The sequence below is a fragment of the Moschus berezovskii genome, chromosome 4 (genome assembly GCF_049115385.1).
Source record: "Moschus berezovskii isolate FMDL1 chromosome 4, NW_MosBer_1.0, whole genome shotgun sequence".
Lineage (NCBI taxonomy): Eukaryota > Metazoa > Chordata > Mammalia > Artiodactyla > Moschidae > Moschus > Moschus berezovskii.
Genome location: NC_142463.1, coordinates 55,383,452 through 55,400,192, shown reverse-complemented (window position 1 = coordinate 55,400,192; position 16,741 = coordinate 55,383,452). Strand labels below are relative to the sequence as shown.

The 16,741-nt window shown below is 43.2% G+C and overlaps 1 protein-coding gene across 2 annotated transcripts in view; it reads right to left on the bottom strand.

The window, feature by feature from the left end:
- GIPC2 (GIPC PDZ domain containing family member 2) overlaps positions 1–16,741 on the bottom strand; it is a 106,520-nt gene that overhangs the window by 31,509 nt on the left and 58,270 nt on the right. For both annotated transcript variants that reach the window (XM_088835424.1, XM_055401326.2), the window contains one exon: positions 6,292–6,398. In XM_088835424.1, coding sequence (XP_088691550.1) covers positions 6,292–6,398 — 107 coding nt within the window. The remainder of the gene's footprint in view (positions 1–6,291; positions 6,399–16,741) is intronic.

The window sequence follows — 16,741 nt, the reverse complement described above, 5'->3', positions numbered from 1 at the left end:
CTCAGTAGCTGCAACACTCAGGCTTTGTTGCTCCATGGCATGTGGGATCTCCCCAGAGCTGGGATAGAACCCAGGTCCCCTGCATAAGCAGGAAGATTCTTAACCACTGGACCACCAGGGAAGTCCCAGTGGAAGTAAATTTAAATCTCTAAGAGTCCGGGAAGACTTCAGAAAGGTGACTTAAGAAATGTGTTTTCAAAATTAACTGGTGTCAGATAAACCAGGACAGATAGAAGACAATAGAGACATGAAGTCTATGTGGGGCACAGAGTCTGATAGAAAAGTACAGCCGGTTAAAGGGACTGCGAGACATCCCATGTGATGGGAAACAGAGCACCAGACACGACTAGATCTCAAGGGGTCCTGTGTGCCTTGGAAAGGGCAGAGCTCAGCCCAAGAGTAAAACATCCTGAACACATACGTCTAATTATTTGTACAGTAGTCCCCCATCCTTCTCTGTGGTTTTGCTTTCCTCCTCAGTTACCTCAGTCATTTGAGGTCCAAAAATATTAAATGGAAAACTCCAGAAATAAACAGTTCCTAAGTTTTGAATTGTGCGCCATTGAGTAATATGATAAAACCTCACACCATCTGCTCCATCCCAGAACCCCCAACCATCAACGTCATCTGCTCCTAAGATCCAACCTTCCTCATCATCACAGCTAGATGATCCTCCTTCTGACCTAGAGTAAGAAGGCTAATGGCAGCCTCACGCTACGTCACAATGCCTGCATCATTCGCCTCCCTCCGTCTCATCAGACTGGCATTTTATCATCTCACATCAGCACAAGAAGAGTGAGTCCAGTAAAATAAGATCTTTGAAGAGAGAGACCACGTTCACACAGCTTTTATTATAGTACATTTTATCCTTGCTCTATTTAACTATTAGTTGTCATCAACTTTTACTGTGCCCAACTTATAAATTAAACTTTATCATAGGTATATATGTACAGGAAAAACAGTATACACAGGACTCAGTACTATCCACAGTTTCAGGCATCCATTGGGGGTTTGGAACGTGTCTGCTGTAGATAAGAGGAGACTACTGTATGCATTCTTTATCAGTTACATAAATAATATGTGTATTAAGGGTACCAAAGTATTTTTGTTCTTCCTAACTATTTAGTAAAAGTTTCTATGAAAAAACATGATCACTTATATTTTATTGTTCTTTAAAAATCTTGGTTTAATATTTGGTAAAGTCTAGTTATATGTTTATTTTATTTTAATATTTGGTTTTAAATGGGATTAAGTTGCAAAAAATTCATAATACTGTAAATACTGCCATAAATATAGGTTGTTTTGTATTCTCAAAACTTATTTTAAAATACATTTTACCACACTAAAATTTATTTTTATTTCCTTGAGGATATTATTACAACTTTCATGTAGTTTTATTTATATTAACTAAGCCTTTAAAGCAATGAGACAAGAGACATGATATATCACTCTTGACTTATTTTCAAAGTATTTTGAATAGCCTGTGTAAAGTGACAGGCTATGCAAAGTAACTTAGGTATTTATCTTTGCATTTATCCGGATACATTGCAGGTTATTGCAATAAGTATCAGTACTTCTCACACAAAAATGGCCACCAAGATCTTACTATTCTAAACAGCTCTTAATTTCATCATCCCTCTTCCATCCACATTCGACTGCCTGTGTTCAGTCCTAATTTTTTTTTAATTGAGATATAAGTGACATATAGTATTATTTTCAGGTATACAACATAATGATTTTATATGTGTATATACTATAAAAAAAAATCACCACAGTAAGTCTAGTTACCCATCACTATACATAGTTTTCTCTTCCTTGTGATGAGAACTTTTAAGATCTAGTCTCTTTAGTTCAGTTCAGTTCAGTCGCTCAGTCATGTCCAACTCTTTGCAACCCCATGAATCACAGCACGCCAGGCCTCCCTGTCCATCACCAACTCCCAGAGTTCACTCAAACTCATGTCCATCAAGTCGGTGATGTCATCCAGCCATCTCATTCTCTGTCATCCCCTTCTCCTCCTGTCCCCAATCCCTCCCAGCATCAGAGTCTTTTCCAATGAGTCAACTCTTGGCATGAGGTGGCCAAAATGTTGGAGCATCAGCTTTAGCATCAGTCCTTCCAGTGAACACCCAGGATTGATCTCCTTTAGAATGGACTGGTTGGATCTCCTTGCAGTCCAAGGGACTCTCAAGAGTCTTCTCCAGCACCACAGTTCAAAAGCATCAATTCTTCGGCACTCAGCTTTCTTCACAGTTCAACTCTCACATCCATACATGACTACTGGAAAAACCATAGCCTTGACTAGACGGACCTTTGTTGGCAAAGTAATGTCTCTGCTTTTTAATATGCTATCTAGGTTGGTCATAACTTTCCTTCCAAGGAGTAAGCGTCTTTTAATTTCCTGGCTGCAATCAGCATCCACAGTGATTTTGAAGCCCCAAAAAATAAAGTCTGACACTGTTTCCACTGTTTCCCCATTTATTTCCCATGAAGTGATGGGACCAGACGCCATGATCTTTGTTTTCTGAATGTTGAGCTTCAAGCCAACCTTTTCATTCTCCTCTTTCACTTTCATCAAGAGGCTTTTTAGTTCCTCTTCACTTTCTGCTGTAAGAGTGGTGTTATCTGCATATCTGAGGTTATTGATATTTCTCCTGGCAATCTTGATTCCAGCTTGTGCTTCTTCCAGACCAGGGTTCCTCATGATGTACTCTGCATAGAAGTTAAATAAGCAGGGTGACAATATACAACCTTGACGTACTCCTTTTCCTATTTGGAACCAGTCCGTTGTTCCATGTCCAGTTCTAACTGTTGCTTCCTGACCTGCATACAGGTTTCTCAAGAGGCAGATCAGGTGGTCTGGTATTCCCATCTCTTTCAGCCACAGTTTGTTGTGATCCAAATAGTCAAAGGCTTTGGCATAATCTCTTAGCAACTTTCAAATATATAATACAGTATTATGAACAATAATCACCAAACTGTGAGTCCACTCTCAGGACTTACTTATAACTGAAAGTTTGTACCTTTTGACCCCTTTCATCCATTTCACCCAGCCCACCTGCCCAGCTCCCTTCCTCTGGCAACAACCAGTCTGCTCTGTTTCTACACAAGGTGTTGTTTGTTTTGTTTGGAATGGGAGAGGGGGAGATAATAAAACTGAGGTCATCCAATATTTGTCTTTCTCTGACATATTACACTATTGTTCAGGTCCATCCACATCTTACAAATGGCAGGATTTCCTTCCTTTTACTGAATAATACTCCCTCGTTTTTTCTTATTTGGAGAGGTTTCCTAATGGGTCTCCCCACCCTCAATCTTCACCCTCGCAAATCTACCCTGTTCAACATTCCATCCCCTAGAACCAAGGGATTTTTCTAAAACACAAAACCGACTTGCTGCTCCCCTTGCAATTTTTAAATAGCCACCACCGCCCACCCTTAGCATTATTTACAGACCCTTCACGCCCTGACCCAGGCCTCTATCTCCAGTCTCAACACCTCCCACCAGATACTTTCAGCAGCCACACTCCAGCCTCATCGACATTTACAAGGTTCCCATGTCCATTATCATTTCATGCCCAGAACCCTCTTCTCTCCATCTGTGACTAACTCAACTATTTCTTATGCAGGCAGCTCTCCCAATTTCCTCTTCACTGATTCCTAACTACAGCTCGTCAGCTAGCCCCTTCCTTGTGACATGACAAAACATTCTGGTTTGTAACAGTTTATTTTCACGCCTCTTCCCTTTAAAGGAAAAACAAGGTCTTTAATCACTTTTGTGTTACCAGCACCTGGACTGTGCCTGTCTCAACAAACACACAGCAAGTAACTCATCCAAGTGGAGTGTTGTTCAGTTTTCAGAATTTGTGCTACATGATGAGGGGCTGCTTGGTTTCAAATCTTTACTGTTTGAAATTAAATCATAGGTCATTTGTATCAAATTTAATATTAGTGCCAAACTAGTTTTTTTCTCCCCCTTTATTATGAGCTATTTTAATTGCCCTATTTAAAGAAACAGGCTATGTAAATAGGAAGAGAGAATTAGAGTTTATCTTGGAATGAATCTTTCCCACCTCTGCAGGCAGATCTTCAGCTACTCTTTTTCATTACAGTACCTGATACACAGCTGCTGCTCATAAATAAACAGATATGTGTGACCCACATGAACTGTTAGAAGACGGCCCCCCTCCTGAAGTGACGTGGAGTTTTTCCTGCCAACTCCACTTGCTATGCAAGCAGTTTGAAGGTCTGTGCTTTTCCCCTCCCAGGCTCCACTGCAGAGCACAGCTGGGACCCCCAGCTCCTTCCCACTGTCCTTTCACCCTCTTACAGATTCCTTTCTTCCACCTAGGTGCGTTCACTTGTTCATTGAACACTTACTGGCCTTCAGCAGTATGCCTGGCAGCAGGCTGGGCACCGAAAAAGTAAAGACTCTGAAATGACCACAAGTTACTGCCCTGGGTTTTTTCACAAACCTCATCATCTCTCACTTTCAAAATGCTTCTGGCCCTCTTTGGCCTCTCTGCTGTCACCAGCCTCCATTTCAATCTACTCATTCACCCACGAACAAGACACCCAACTCGGAATCTTCCTCTGGAGTCCCCAAAACTGACAACATCCTGGCTGACTCCAGCGTTCAAGAAGACAACCTTGGCCTCGTGTTTCCTTAAGTATCTGCTCCAACAAACCACACCCATGACTGACCGTGACATCGCCCCCCACAAGCTCTGGATCCTAAGATAACAGCCTCCTTACCATTCATCTGTCTCACTCTTTTGTTCTTCAAGCAGCTGGGAGTCCTAGGACAGTATATACACACACAGACACGTCCCTCCCACCCCAGGCAGGCACTCTGGAGCTCAGAGGCCTGCCTGTCCTGCCCTCCCCCACAGGAGGGCTTCATCACTGCTGTCTTCCTGTGGTGAGCAGGCCGGCCACTTGCCACTTTGAATCCTCACCACTGCTGCCTCTTCTTCTGCTCTCCTTCCTCCATTCGTCTCTTCTCCTGGTGTTTTTCACTTAAATACTGACCTTCTTATAGACACAGTCAATCAGCAAAACACTTCCTCCCATCAAGCATAAATGAATCACTCACTAATTCATTAAATTCAAAGATCTGAGCTCCTCTGAACTGTCAGGCACTGTTCTAGGTGCTGGAGATATGGCAGCGATCAGGACAGATGAAAACAAGACAAGGGACAAAAAGGAAACAAAGATACAGTGAGGTCCAACAGGTTCAGCGCCTTAGAGAAAATAAAGGGTAAGGAAGACTGGGCAGAGGGCAGGTGGCAGGAACTGCTATTATATTATGCTCAGAGGTTAGGCAGGGTGGGACAAAGAAATTGAAGGCAGCAAGGGAGTGAGCCATGTCCATAAGCCAGAAGAGCAAAAGCCAGACGTAACAGCTCATACAGAGGTCCTGAGATGGGGATGTATTTAGAGTGTTTGTGGACAGCAAGGAGACTCAAGTGGCTGAAGCAGGGGGAGGCAGGAGAAGAGAGACAGAGATGAGATCAGAGTAGAAACACACAGTCAAATCATGCTGGTCCCTCTGAGGATGTTAGCTTGTTACTCTGAGGGAATCCACTAGAGGATTTGGAACAGATTGTTACCGAAAAGTAACAATCTCATTTGTATTTTCCAAGGATAACCCTAGTTGCTGTGTGGGTAAAGAGGGTAGGAAGGCAAGGGAGAGAGAAAGCAGGAAGCATGAGCTGGTGACCGTAACAGTTGAGATGAGCTGTTGGTGCCTTGGGTCAGAGTGGTGGGGCCAGAGGTGGGGAGAAGTTGGTCGCTCTGGTCTGCTGTGGAGGTGGATCCACCAGGATTTGCTGATGGAAGGGAGGTGGGACATGAAAGAGGAGACCAGATGATTATCAGATGCTTTGCCTGAGGAGACTGGTTTTCATGAGCATCATCTTTCGCTATCAAAATCTCAAATCTGTTTACTCCTACAGGTGGCTCAGTGACTTTTTCTCAGATCTCAGAGAGCTTTGGCTGATGTAAGTTTTTGAGGGAGTCCGGATGTCTGTGTACTCTAGAAAAAGCTGACTGCAGGTAGCTGAGGACTGCTGTACCACAACCTCGCCTCACACTTACTTCTGTATTTCCTTCTCAAATGCCTCCAATAACATTCATCTTGTCTAAGTGGACAATGAATTAAAGACCATGCCTTAAATAGAGTATAAATACTTTTACTTAATCTTGTGATTTTACCTTTAATTTCAGCTCTGACAAACATGAATGTTCATGCATTTCCAAGCCGAACAGGGATTAAGTGAACCTAACATACCACTTCCTCCACGGTGGCAGGACCTTTCGATCTCAGACGAAGTGTCTCCCTTCCCGTACCAATCTTTCCTGTTGATGACTTTCCAGCTTTTGACCTGGGCTCCATATCTATAAAAATACAATGGATAGAGAAAGGTACATATATGAAGAATTTCAACTGATGGCTATAAAAGCTAATGGAGTTTCCATCACAAATTTTTGTACAGTTATTGTGAAATTTTATAAAAGCTATGCCTCCTGATAGAATTTCCCAAAATAAATTCACCTGTCATCCATTTTTCTCATACAAGGGTCTCTTGAATGATAGAGAGATATGGGAGGTCTGACTACAAAAAGAAAAGGGAATATGTGAAATGTGACTATATCGGAGAAGGCAATGGCAAGCCACTCCAGTACTCTCGCCTAGAAAACCCCATGGATGGAGGAGCCTGGTAGGCTGCAGTCCATGGGGTCGCTAAGGGTCGGACACGACTGAGCGACTTCACTTTCACTTTTCACTTTCACACATTGGAGAAGGAAATGGCAACCCACTCCAGTGTTGTTGCCTGGAGAATCCCAGGGACGGAGGACCCTGGTGGGCTTCTGTCTATGGGGTCATGCAGAGTCGGACACGACTGAAGTGACACAGCAGCAGCAGCAGCTGATGGGAAAGACTGGAAGTTACAAGGAACAAAAATTAAAACAGTTGGTTTTAAGAGTAAAGAAGTCTATGTGGCATGAAGGCAAAGGTTGGTGTGCAGCTGGGCTTCATCAAAGTCATGAAGAAGGGAAAGAGTCATGTCTTGACAGAAGGCAGGGATGGAGGCACCACTATTTGAGGACCTTCCTTCTGATTGACACTTTAAATACAAAATCCCATTTAATTCTCAAGCTAACCTAAGAGGCAAGTTAGAGCCATCACTTTACAGAAAAGGAAATTGAACTCAGTAGAGATTGGAAGTGAAGTTTTAGTTATTCAGTTATATCTTACTCTTTTCAACCCCCTGGACTGCAGCCCGCCAGGCTCTTCTGTCCATGGAATTCTCTAGGCAAGAATACTGGAGTGGGTTGCCACTTCCTTCTCCTGGGGATCTTCCCACCCAGGGATCAAACCTGGGTCTCACATTGCAGGCAGATTCTTTACCATCTGAGCCACTAGGGAAGCAATTGGAGCTAGGATTCAAATCCAGGTCTTTGTGACCCCAAAGTCTGTATGCCTTCCTCCACAACACCTCACCACCACACCTCTTAGAAGCACCAGGAATACATTCAGAGGTGGATGGATGAGAGAGGCAGGGTCCTCAGGAGGCTGAGAACAGGTTCCCAGGAAGGAAGTCCTCTCAGAAGGCAGAAGAGAACAGGGAGCATGATGGGGCAAGAGTTCACGATGGTGTGTTCCTTTCTCTGTGTGTTTTATTTTGGGGGCATTTTTCCAACATACCAAGAGTCAGCCCTCAATATCAGACAGTAACATAAATGAGGGAAAGGGTAGGATGGGAATGGAGGATGACTCCCAGGAGGCACCCTGTACAGGCCACCCCAGCGACTGCCTGCTCTGTCAGAAAGTAGACGCTGTCAGACAGATCTTCTGTTTGTTTGCAAAGAAAATGAATACTGTTTTGTGCCAGATTTTTAACTTTTAGCAATTAAATTAAACTTTAAAACAACACAATGACAAAAATAAAAGATTTGTGGGTCAGGTTCCAGTCACAGGCCACCAGTTTTGAACTCCTGCAGGAATCCCCCAGGTCCTCTTGACTGAGGACTCTGGAGCAGCAGTCTGGGGCAAGGATGGAGGTGGGGGTGAAGACACAGCAACCAGCCCAGGAGACAACTGAGCTCTGATGCAGAGTTGCAGGGCAGGCGGGGAGTGAGATCTGTACAGAGCACTCAAGGACATCAGGTGTTCTGCACGAATGCATCCTTCCTTATAATCAGGGTAATTTTCATCTTTAGCAAGCCCTGTTTCACTATTGGGGATCTACTCTAAGGTGGGTAGGATTTTACATGTCAATTTTAACATGTATTTGAGGACAGAGTCTCCAAAACATAAGTTTTCCTCTGAGAGTGAAATTATTAAAAATAATAATTGAGGGACTTGCCTAGTGGTTCAATGGTTAAGACTTCACCTCACAATGCAGGGATGTGGGTTCAATCCCTGGTTGGGGAGTTAAGATCTCACAAGCCTTGTGGCCAAAAAGCCAATGCATAAACAGAAGCAATATTGTAACAAATTCAATAAAGACTTCAAAAATGGTCCATATTTTTTAAAAAAAAAATTTTTTTTAATGATCATGTGATACCCAGGACAGTTCCCCTAACCCCAAACCTCTAAATGATAGCTGATCACGATGACCTGACAGATGCTTGGGAGACTAGAGCTGTATCAGCAAGTTTACAGCATCTGCCTTGGCAGTCACACTGTGTCCCGTCGGAGGGAAGAAACTTAACAAGAGGAAAATGCTCACTCAGCACAGAGTTTCCAACAGAATACCCAAAGAAAAAGGTGAGGTCAGTCACCAGCACTGATCAGGATTTTGCACTGACCAGGCTGGAGTCATGTACAGAGGTATGGCAGTCAAGACAGCCTCAACCTGAATGATACTAACCTCCAAGATAAACAACCTTACACACATCCACTGAGATTTCACCAAGCAACCTACTCCATATAATTTGTCTTCCCACGGAAGTGTCCTACAGGGTGGGAAATGCTCAGTTAACGCCTGTGTTTGGTCTACCACTACATACACATTTCTGATTGCAAAGTAACACACAGGCGTTCTGACTTATCAACAAGTCTTTTGTAAATTTGGTAAACATGATATAACTCTAGAAAATTGCCCAAGTCTGGATACACTGGAGAAATTAAAGATTTTTGGGACATATGAAGCTAAGGACCCAGGCCCTGGATTGCTGGAACTTCATGGAGAGATTGTCATCCAGGCTTGAGAAGTCAGCCAGCCTCCCTGTGTCTCTATGCACCTGGCTGTCACCTGAAACACCAGTAGCTAAAAGAGAAAATGTGATGTAGAATGGAAGATTGTTTTCTAATAGGTTTTATTTTTTAAAACCATGGTGTTTCCAGTAGTCATGTACGGATATGAGAGTTGGACCATAAAGAAGGTAGAGTGCCACAGAATTGATGCCTTCAAACAGTGGTGCTGGAGAAGACTCTTGAGAGTCCCTTGGACTGCAAGGAGATCAAACCAGTCAATCCTAAGGGAAATCAACACTGAATACTCATTGGAAGGACTGATGCTGAAGCTGAAGCTCTAATAATTTGGCCACCAGATGTGAAAAGTCGACTCATTGGAAAAGACCCTGATGCTGGGAAAGATTGAGGGCAGAAGGAGAAAAGGGTGACAGAGGATAAGATAGTTGAATGGCATCACCAACTCAGTAGACATGAACTTGGGCAAACACCAGGAGATGGTGAGGGATAGGGAGGCCTGGTGTGCTGCAGTCCATGGGGTCGCAGAGTCAGACATGGTTTGGTGACTAAACAACAACAACTTTTTAAAGCAGCTTTAAGTGCACAACAAATTGAGAAGACAGAGCTCTCCCATACACGTCTTGCCCCAACATATACATCACCTCCCCCATGATCAACTCCCCCCACCACACTGGTGCATTCGTTACAATCAATGAAACTACACAGACACATCACATCACCTAAAGTTCAGTTTACATCATGGTTCACTCCTGGTGCTGCATATCCTGTGGGTTTGGAAGAATGAATAATGACATGTATTCATCATCACAGTATCATACAGAGTAGTTTCATCGCCCTAAAAATTCTCTGTGCAATGCCTGTTCACCCCAGATTTTTTTTTTTTTTTTGAATCATTATGTTTGTCGTCATCTGCTCCAAAGTGTAATCTCAAAGCCAACCACTTGGTGGCACCAAAACAAAAGCTGAAATTTTAGTTCTGGCTTAGCCTCCCAAAGGGCAGTTTTTATGACTGAAGAAACAGAAGCCATGTTCCTCTACCATCCTGATTCAGGGAAGTAAATCAACTGGTTTATACATAAAACCAGGCAGGATGGTCCTGTTAGCCTGCAGAGGAAAGAAAAGTTTTGTTTTTTTAACGTTTGTAAATATCGTTAATCTGGCTTACTTGTAGGGCACTGGCCCGTCTAAGCTTCCCAAACCAACCAGGCCGAGCTCTAAATCCACCATTTCACTCCTCATGAATGGATGTGCTTAAGGCTTCTCTTGGGGATGAGCGATGGGAGGAATGCAGTTCTCACAGGAGACACTGGTAATCAGTCTGCAGCTCCAAGGATCCACTAGACTCCGGGCTCCCCCAGGATCCCCACCCCCACCCCATGTCACCCAGAGCACAGGACACTCACAGCTCAAGGGTGCACGGCGGCTCCCACAGCTGAGATGGATGTCACCAGGAAGCAGTCGTCTCATCTCCCAAATCCTTTTGTGGCAATTGTATCTATTACCCTAATTATGTAATTTAATTTAAAACTACATGAACTGATGAAAGAAGTGTGAAACAAAAGAGTTATTATTACTAGGAAAACTAGGTTAACTGCTTTGGAAAGACTCCATAAAGGCGAGTTGTTGGGCGGGGAGGGGTGGCGGTCAGGGAAGGTGTGGGCAAGATGACACTAGGAGATTAGGAAAATATCTTTAAACATCCAGCATTTCACATATCTGGGTTTTAGATATGAAACAGAACCCATAGATGTGTATTACCATTCTGATTACTAAAGAAAGACTTAATAGAACTCCAATTTGTGTCCACTCAGAGTTTTTTACATCTGAAGAGTAGGGAAAGAATGAAGATTTATGTTTTAAATAAAATGCTTATACCTGCTTGTCATTTTTTATGATACCATTTTAACTGGCATTGTCAGTAAACAGCCCAGCCCCTGCTACATCATGACATTCAGGGAGAGACGGGGGAACAAAGGAGGCGGGGAGATGTCTGTCTCTGGTCCCACCCTGAGCCCCAGGGCAAGAGGAGGGCTGACATCAGCCAAGGCCCTGTCTTCAGGAGGAGAACAAGCCAACCAAGCTTAGCTCCCCAACCCACACAGGGTGTGTGTGGGGAGGTGGGGCATTCTTCTGCTTTTGCACAGAACCATGTCTTGTTCTGTTCCCTTGAGGGCCTGAGTTGGCCTAGAGCACAATTCAGAGTAGGCTCAGAGCCCTGATGTCTATAAGAGGAGGGTACGTCCAGACACAGTTGTATCCAACAAGAGATGGAATTCATAATCAGAGACTCTGAGTTAAAACACAGCCACCCATTTATAAATTCGTGAAGTTAGGAGTAAGTCCTCATCTGTAGGGATTCCCTCATAGCTCAGTCAGTAAAGAAACTGCCTGCCATGCAGGAGACCCAGGTTCAATTCCTGGGTCAGAAAGATCCCCTGAAGAAGGGAATGGCTACCCACTCCACTATTCTTGCCTGGGAAATCTCATGGACAGAGGAGCCTGGCAGGCTACAGTCCATGTGTTCAGAAGACTCAGACACGACTTAGCAACTAAACCACCACACCTCATCTGCATGTGCACTGAGAACACAAGCTACACAGAATGTCGTCTAACGTGTTCAGAGGGCTGCCAGGTGAAAGGTGCATGCCCAGTGCTCCAACTCACACACAGGGGCGGCTGCTGCTGCACTTGCTTTTGCTGACACATCCACCCTGGAAAGACAGCCATCTGTTCTTCCTACACCCTCTCCCACAAAACCATTTGCATTGCTTTTCTCAGGATGAGAAATATGCTAAAGTCCCTCTTTGAATGTTCAGAAAGCTCTCATTTCAAATACAAAGGTCTCTTTTTCATTCTATCTCCTATAGAACTGTGATTTTTCTCCCTTCCATTTACAGAAGGGTACAAACAAAAGATGATCCACTACTCTCCTCAGATTCTCCAAAGTGGCCCAACTGAATTTAAGCCAAGCCCCTCAGGGGAGCACTCAGCAGTGGGGGCCCTCCAGTGTCCATCTTACTGGACCCCCAATTCCCCTTGTTAGAGTTACATGACACCACATGGTCAAGTGAGCAGACACATCAACACTCCATCCTGGAAGAGGAAATATACAGCCTCCTCCTCTAACCACCTGTGTAGGTGAACCAAGCTACTTCACCAGATTCACTAATGCATTTCTATAATTTCCAGCTCTGGAGTTACACAGCAACAAAATGGCAGCCAGATGGCAACTCAGGACTTGCAGGACTTTGCAAGTTGTATATGCCAATGACCTTCAGCATTGCAGGCCCAGAAAGGCTTTTTTCCAGTGTTCCCAGAGATGACCTGAGTCTTAAGGACTGACTCACATTAACCAGATTCACAAGAACAGATGTCATCACATCACTGTATTAATCATAGGGTCCAAGTGGGCTCCCATGCTTCCCTCTCATGAGCCAGAAACCTCCTGGGCAAAATATGTAAGCAAAGACCCAGCCATGAAGGTCCAAGACAGCAAGGCTAAGGGAGGAAAGAGAAGGCAGTGTGCCCCAGACCCTGGGTTCCAAGACTCCAAAAGCAAATGATGGATAGTTGATGTTTTCGAGTCCCTCCCAACTGTGTGACTCTCAGTTTATCAGGCCTCTACCCCTCTTGGGAATAAATCACTTGAAAAATTTTTCCCACTGGGTACCTAAGAAGCTTAGTGAGCATGGCTGACACTGGGGAAAAGGACATGAGCACAAAGGATAGTTCTCATGGGCCAAGGCTGTCAACAGGCAACTCAGTGGCACATGGTCCACAGGCACGTTTGCAGAGTGTGCAGTGTTTTCAGACTTTTTAAATTAATTGCCAACTTTTAAAAGTTGGGCGATTTCTCATGAAAAATCAAATGTTAAGTTTCTCTTGGAGACTGACACATGCCTACAAAACAATAATAATTAGAGTTGACAACTTTACTCTGGGGTCTGCAGCTCTCTGCCCTCCTTTTCAGACATTTGGGCTTCCCTGGTGGCTCAGCTGGTAAAGAAACCATCTGCAATGCGGGAGACCTGGGTTGACCCGTGGGTTGGCAAGATCCCCTGGAGAAGGGAAAGACTACCCACTCCAGTATTCTGGCCTGGGGAATTCCATAGGCTGTATAGTCCATGGGATGGGAAAGAGTCGGACACACTGAGCAACTTTCAATTTCAAATTTCATCAAGATATAGAGTTTCTCACTACATATGATTATGAAGCATGACTTGCCATTTCCTGTACTAGTGCCAGTCTTAGAGCAAACTTTTATTTCAAAGGAATAAATATATACACATATATACATAAATGAGACAATAACATGGATCATCCGGGGAAGACAATTTAAAGGTAATGTTGGGACTTCTCAGGCAGTCTAGTGGTTAAGACTTCACCTTCCAATGAAGGGGGTATAGAATCAATCTCCACCATTGGCAAGATCCCACATGCTTTGCAGCCAAAAAAAGAGACACAGAAACAGGACTTCCCTGGTGGTCCAACAGTTAAGAATCTGCCTGCCAGTGCAAGGGACACAGGTTCAAGCCCTGGTCCAGGAAGATTCCACTGCTGCAGAGCAGCTAAGCCAGTGAGCCACGACTGCTGAAGCCCACGTGCCTAGAGCCAGTGCTTCACAACAAGAGCAGCCACCACAATGAGAAGAGCGAACACCACAGCTAGAGAGTAGCCACCCCGAGCCACAACGAAGACCTGATGCAGCCAAAAATAAATAAACACAATTTTAAAGAACAATTTTTTTTTAAAAAAACAGAGGCAATATTGTAACAGATTCAATAAAGACTCTAGAAAACAGTCCACATCAAAAAAAAAAAAAAAACAATCTTTAAAAAATAAAATAAAGGTGATTTTTAAAAAACTGATCATTTAATATGTCCCAGGTACTGGACATTCTCCCAACTGGTTGCTCCCAGCTTCAGGGATAGGAACACAAATGGAACCTAACTGATCTGCTCCATCACAGTGATGGTTTCAGAGGTGGACACATGAGCAAAGGTCAGTAAGAAAAAAATCTGAGGACTTTTGCTAGAAATTCTGAGACAAGGACACTCTCCTTTTCTGTTCTGTGTGAATAAGGAAGCACATGGTCCCAGCCATTGCTGACCACCATCTTGGGCCACCTTAAGATGACCTATAGATGATGAAACTGACGCTTCAGGCGGCAGAACAGAAAGGAAGGACAATAAATGGGGTCCTGATCACATGGTATGTGCCCTTACATAGAGCTTTGTTGATGCCAGCATCACTCATGGATGGCTAATTTATAAGATTCCCTTTTCTGCATTAGCCAGTTTGGTAAGGTTTTCAACCATCTCCAACTGAAAGATACCTCACAGATACAGAATTGTGTCTGAGCAATGAAGCAATCCTTCTAGAAAGACCTTCCAGGACTTCCCTGGTGGTCCAGTGGCTAAGACTCTGTGCTCCCAATGCAGGGGGCCTAGGTTCAATCCCTGGTTAAGGAACTAGATCCTGTACGCAACAAGTAAAACTCAGCACAGCAAGATAAATAAAATTTTTTAAAAAATAAAAAGAACTTCCAATGCCTGAACTTATACAAACAGCACTGTCCATACACAGCTCCTGTGCTACCTCTACCTTCACCCCCACCACACACGCACTCTCTCTCTCTAAACAGTTGACATAATATCTAGCTTTGCCCCAGAATTTAAAAATTTTAACTGTCCATTCCCTTTTTCTATGTGTCCTTCCTCTCCCCAACATTCCTCATATGTCTTTAGAATAGCAATGGGGTTGTTTTTGTTTTGATTCAGCTGGTAGGGTGCTGGCGCAGATAAACAGGAAAAGGAGATAAGTGGATGCCACATAAACAAGGCAGCTATTGGATCAAAGGGCTGGCAACACGTGACCCAACCCTCCCCACCCTCCCACAAAAAAAGGCTAAAGACAGTGACTTAACTGCTCCTTTGATGAGACTTAACAGTGCATGACAAGTGTCAGAAGGGAAATACTATGCCAAAAATCATCTTGTTCTTTTAGATAAGGTGTCATTTGAGAAAAACTCAACCCTATTTTTCACAACTCCCTGAAACAGAATGCATCTCTGGGATAATTTTAATCCAGAGGGGACTGTGTTATAAAAAAATATTATAAACCTCTAGACTCTAATATTAATACAAAGAATTTTAAAGGATGGCTAAAGTGTTTTGAGAGTCCCTTGGACTGCAAGGAGATCCAACCAGTCCATTCTAAAGGAGATCAATCCTGGGTGTTCATTGGAAGGACTGATGCTAAAGCTGAAACTGCAATACTTTGGCCACCTCATGCGACAAGTTGACTCACTGGAAAAGGCTCTGATGCTGGGAAGGATTGGGGGCGGGAGGAGAAGGGGACGACAGAGAGTGAGATGGCTGGATGGCATCACTGACTCGATAGACATGAGTTTGAGTGAACTCCGGGAGTTGGTGATGGACAGGGAGGCCCGGCGTGCTGTGATTCATGGGGTCGCAGAGAGTCAGACACGACTGAGCGAGGAACTGAACTGAACTGAAAGTGTTTTCATCCTTCTATACTTATTTTATCCATAGGATGATTTTATGGGAATTCAAAAACTGTTCACTTTTATTAGTGTCTTATTACACATATTTTTCCTCCAGCTTTTAAAAAGTTTAGTAGTTGCAAAAACAATCCCACCAATTTAAAAAGTCGATACTACCACATTTCTAACATGGAACCACTTCAGTTCAGTTCAGTTGCTCAGTCGACTTAAGATAATACTAAAGAAAACTTTCTAAAAAGAGTATATAGTTAAAAATTATAAAGCCTCTAAAAACAAAAAACTAGGAATCCTAGTCATTTTTTTTTTAATAACTGTTTTCTGGTTATAAAAGTTAATAGTTTATATTTAAAATGTGAACTATACAAGAAGGCTAAAGAAAAAAGTCAAGCTTTCCAGATGGCACTAGTGGTAAAGAATCTGCCTGCCAATGCAGGAGATCGAGATATGGGTTCGATCCCTGGATTGGGACAATTCCCTGGAGTAGGAAGTGGCAACCTACTGCAGTATTCTTGCCTGGAGAATCCCATGGACAGAGAAGCCTAGGAGGCTACAGTCCATGGGGCTGCAAAGAGTCGCACGCAACTGAGCACTACAAACAAGTCATTCAAAACCCACCGCCAGAGATAACTGTTAACATTTCAATGTATATACACTGCAAGTCATTTTTCTTCTATATTTAAATATAGTTTAAAAAAGGATATTACTGTACATTGTTTTGTAATTGCCTTTTCACTTAATCTATCATTTTCCTATGCATTAAGAGAACTGTTTATCTGCTTAACTTTTTCTGAAGATACACTCTGTCAATTTTGAGTGTAATTTGTCAGATCCATTTCCTACAATTATATGACAACTCCCATTATACAAATACTGTTATTAATAGAATGTGCATTATTAGAAAAAGAACAATTTTACCAATGTGACATTACCTTCACACTGTTATACTATATTAAGGAAGACATATCACATATTAGCATCAGTTTTGACCCCTTT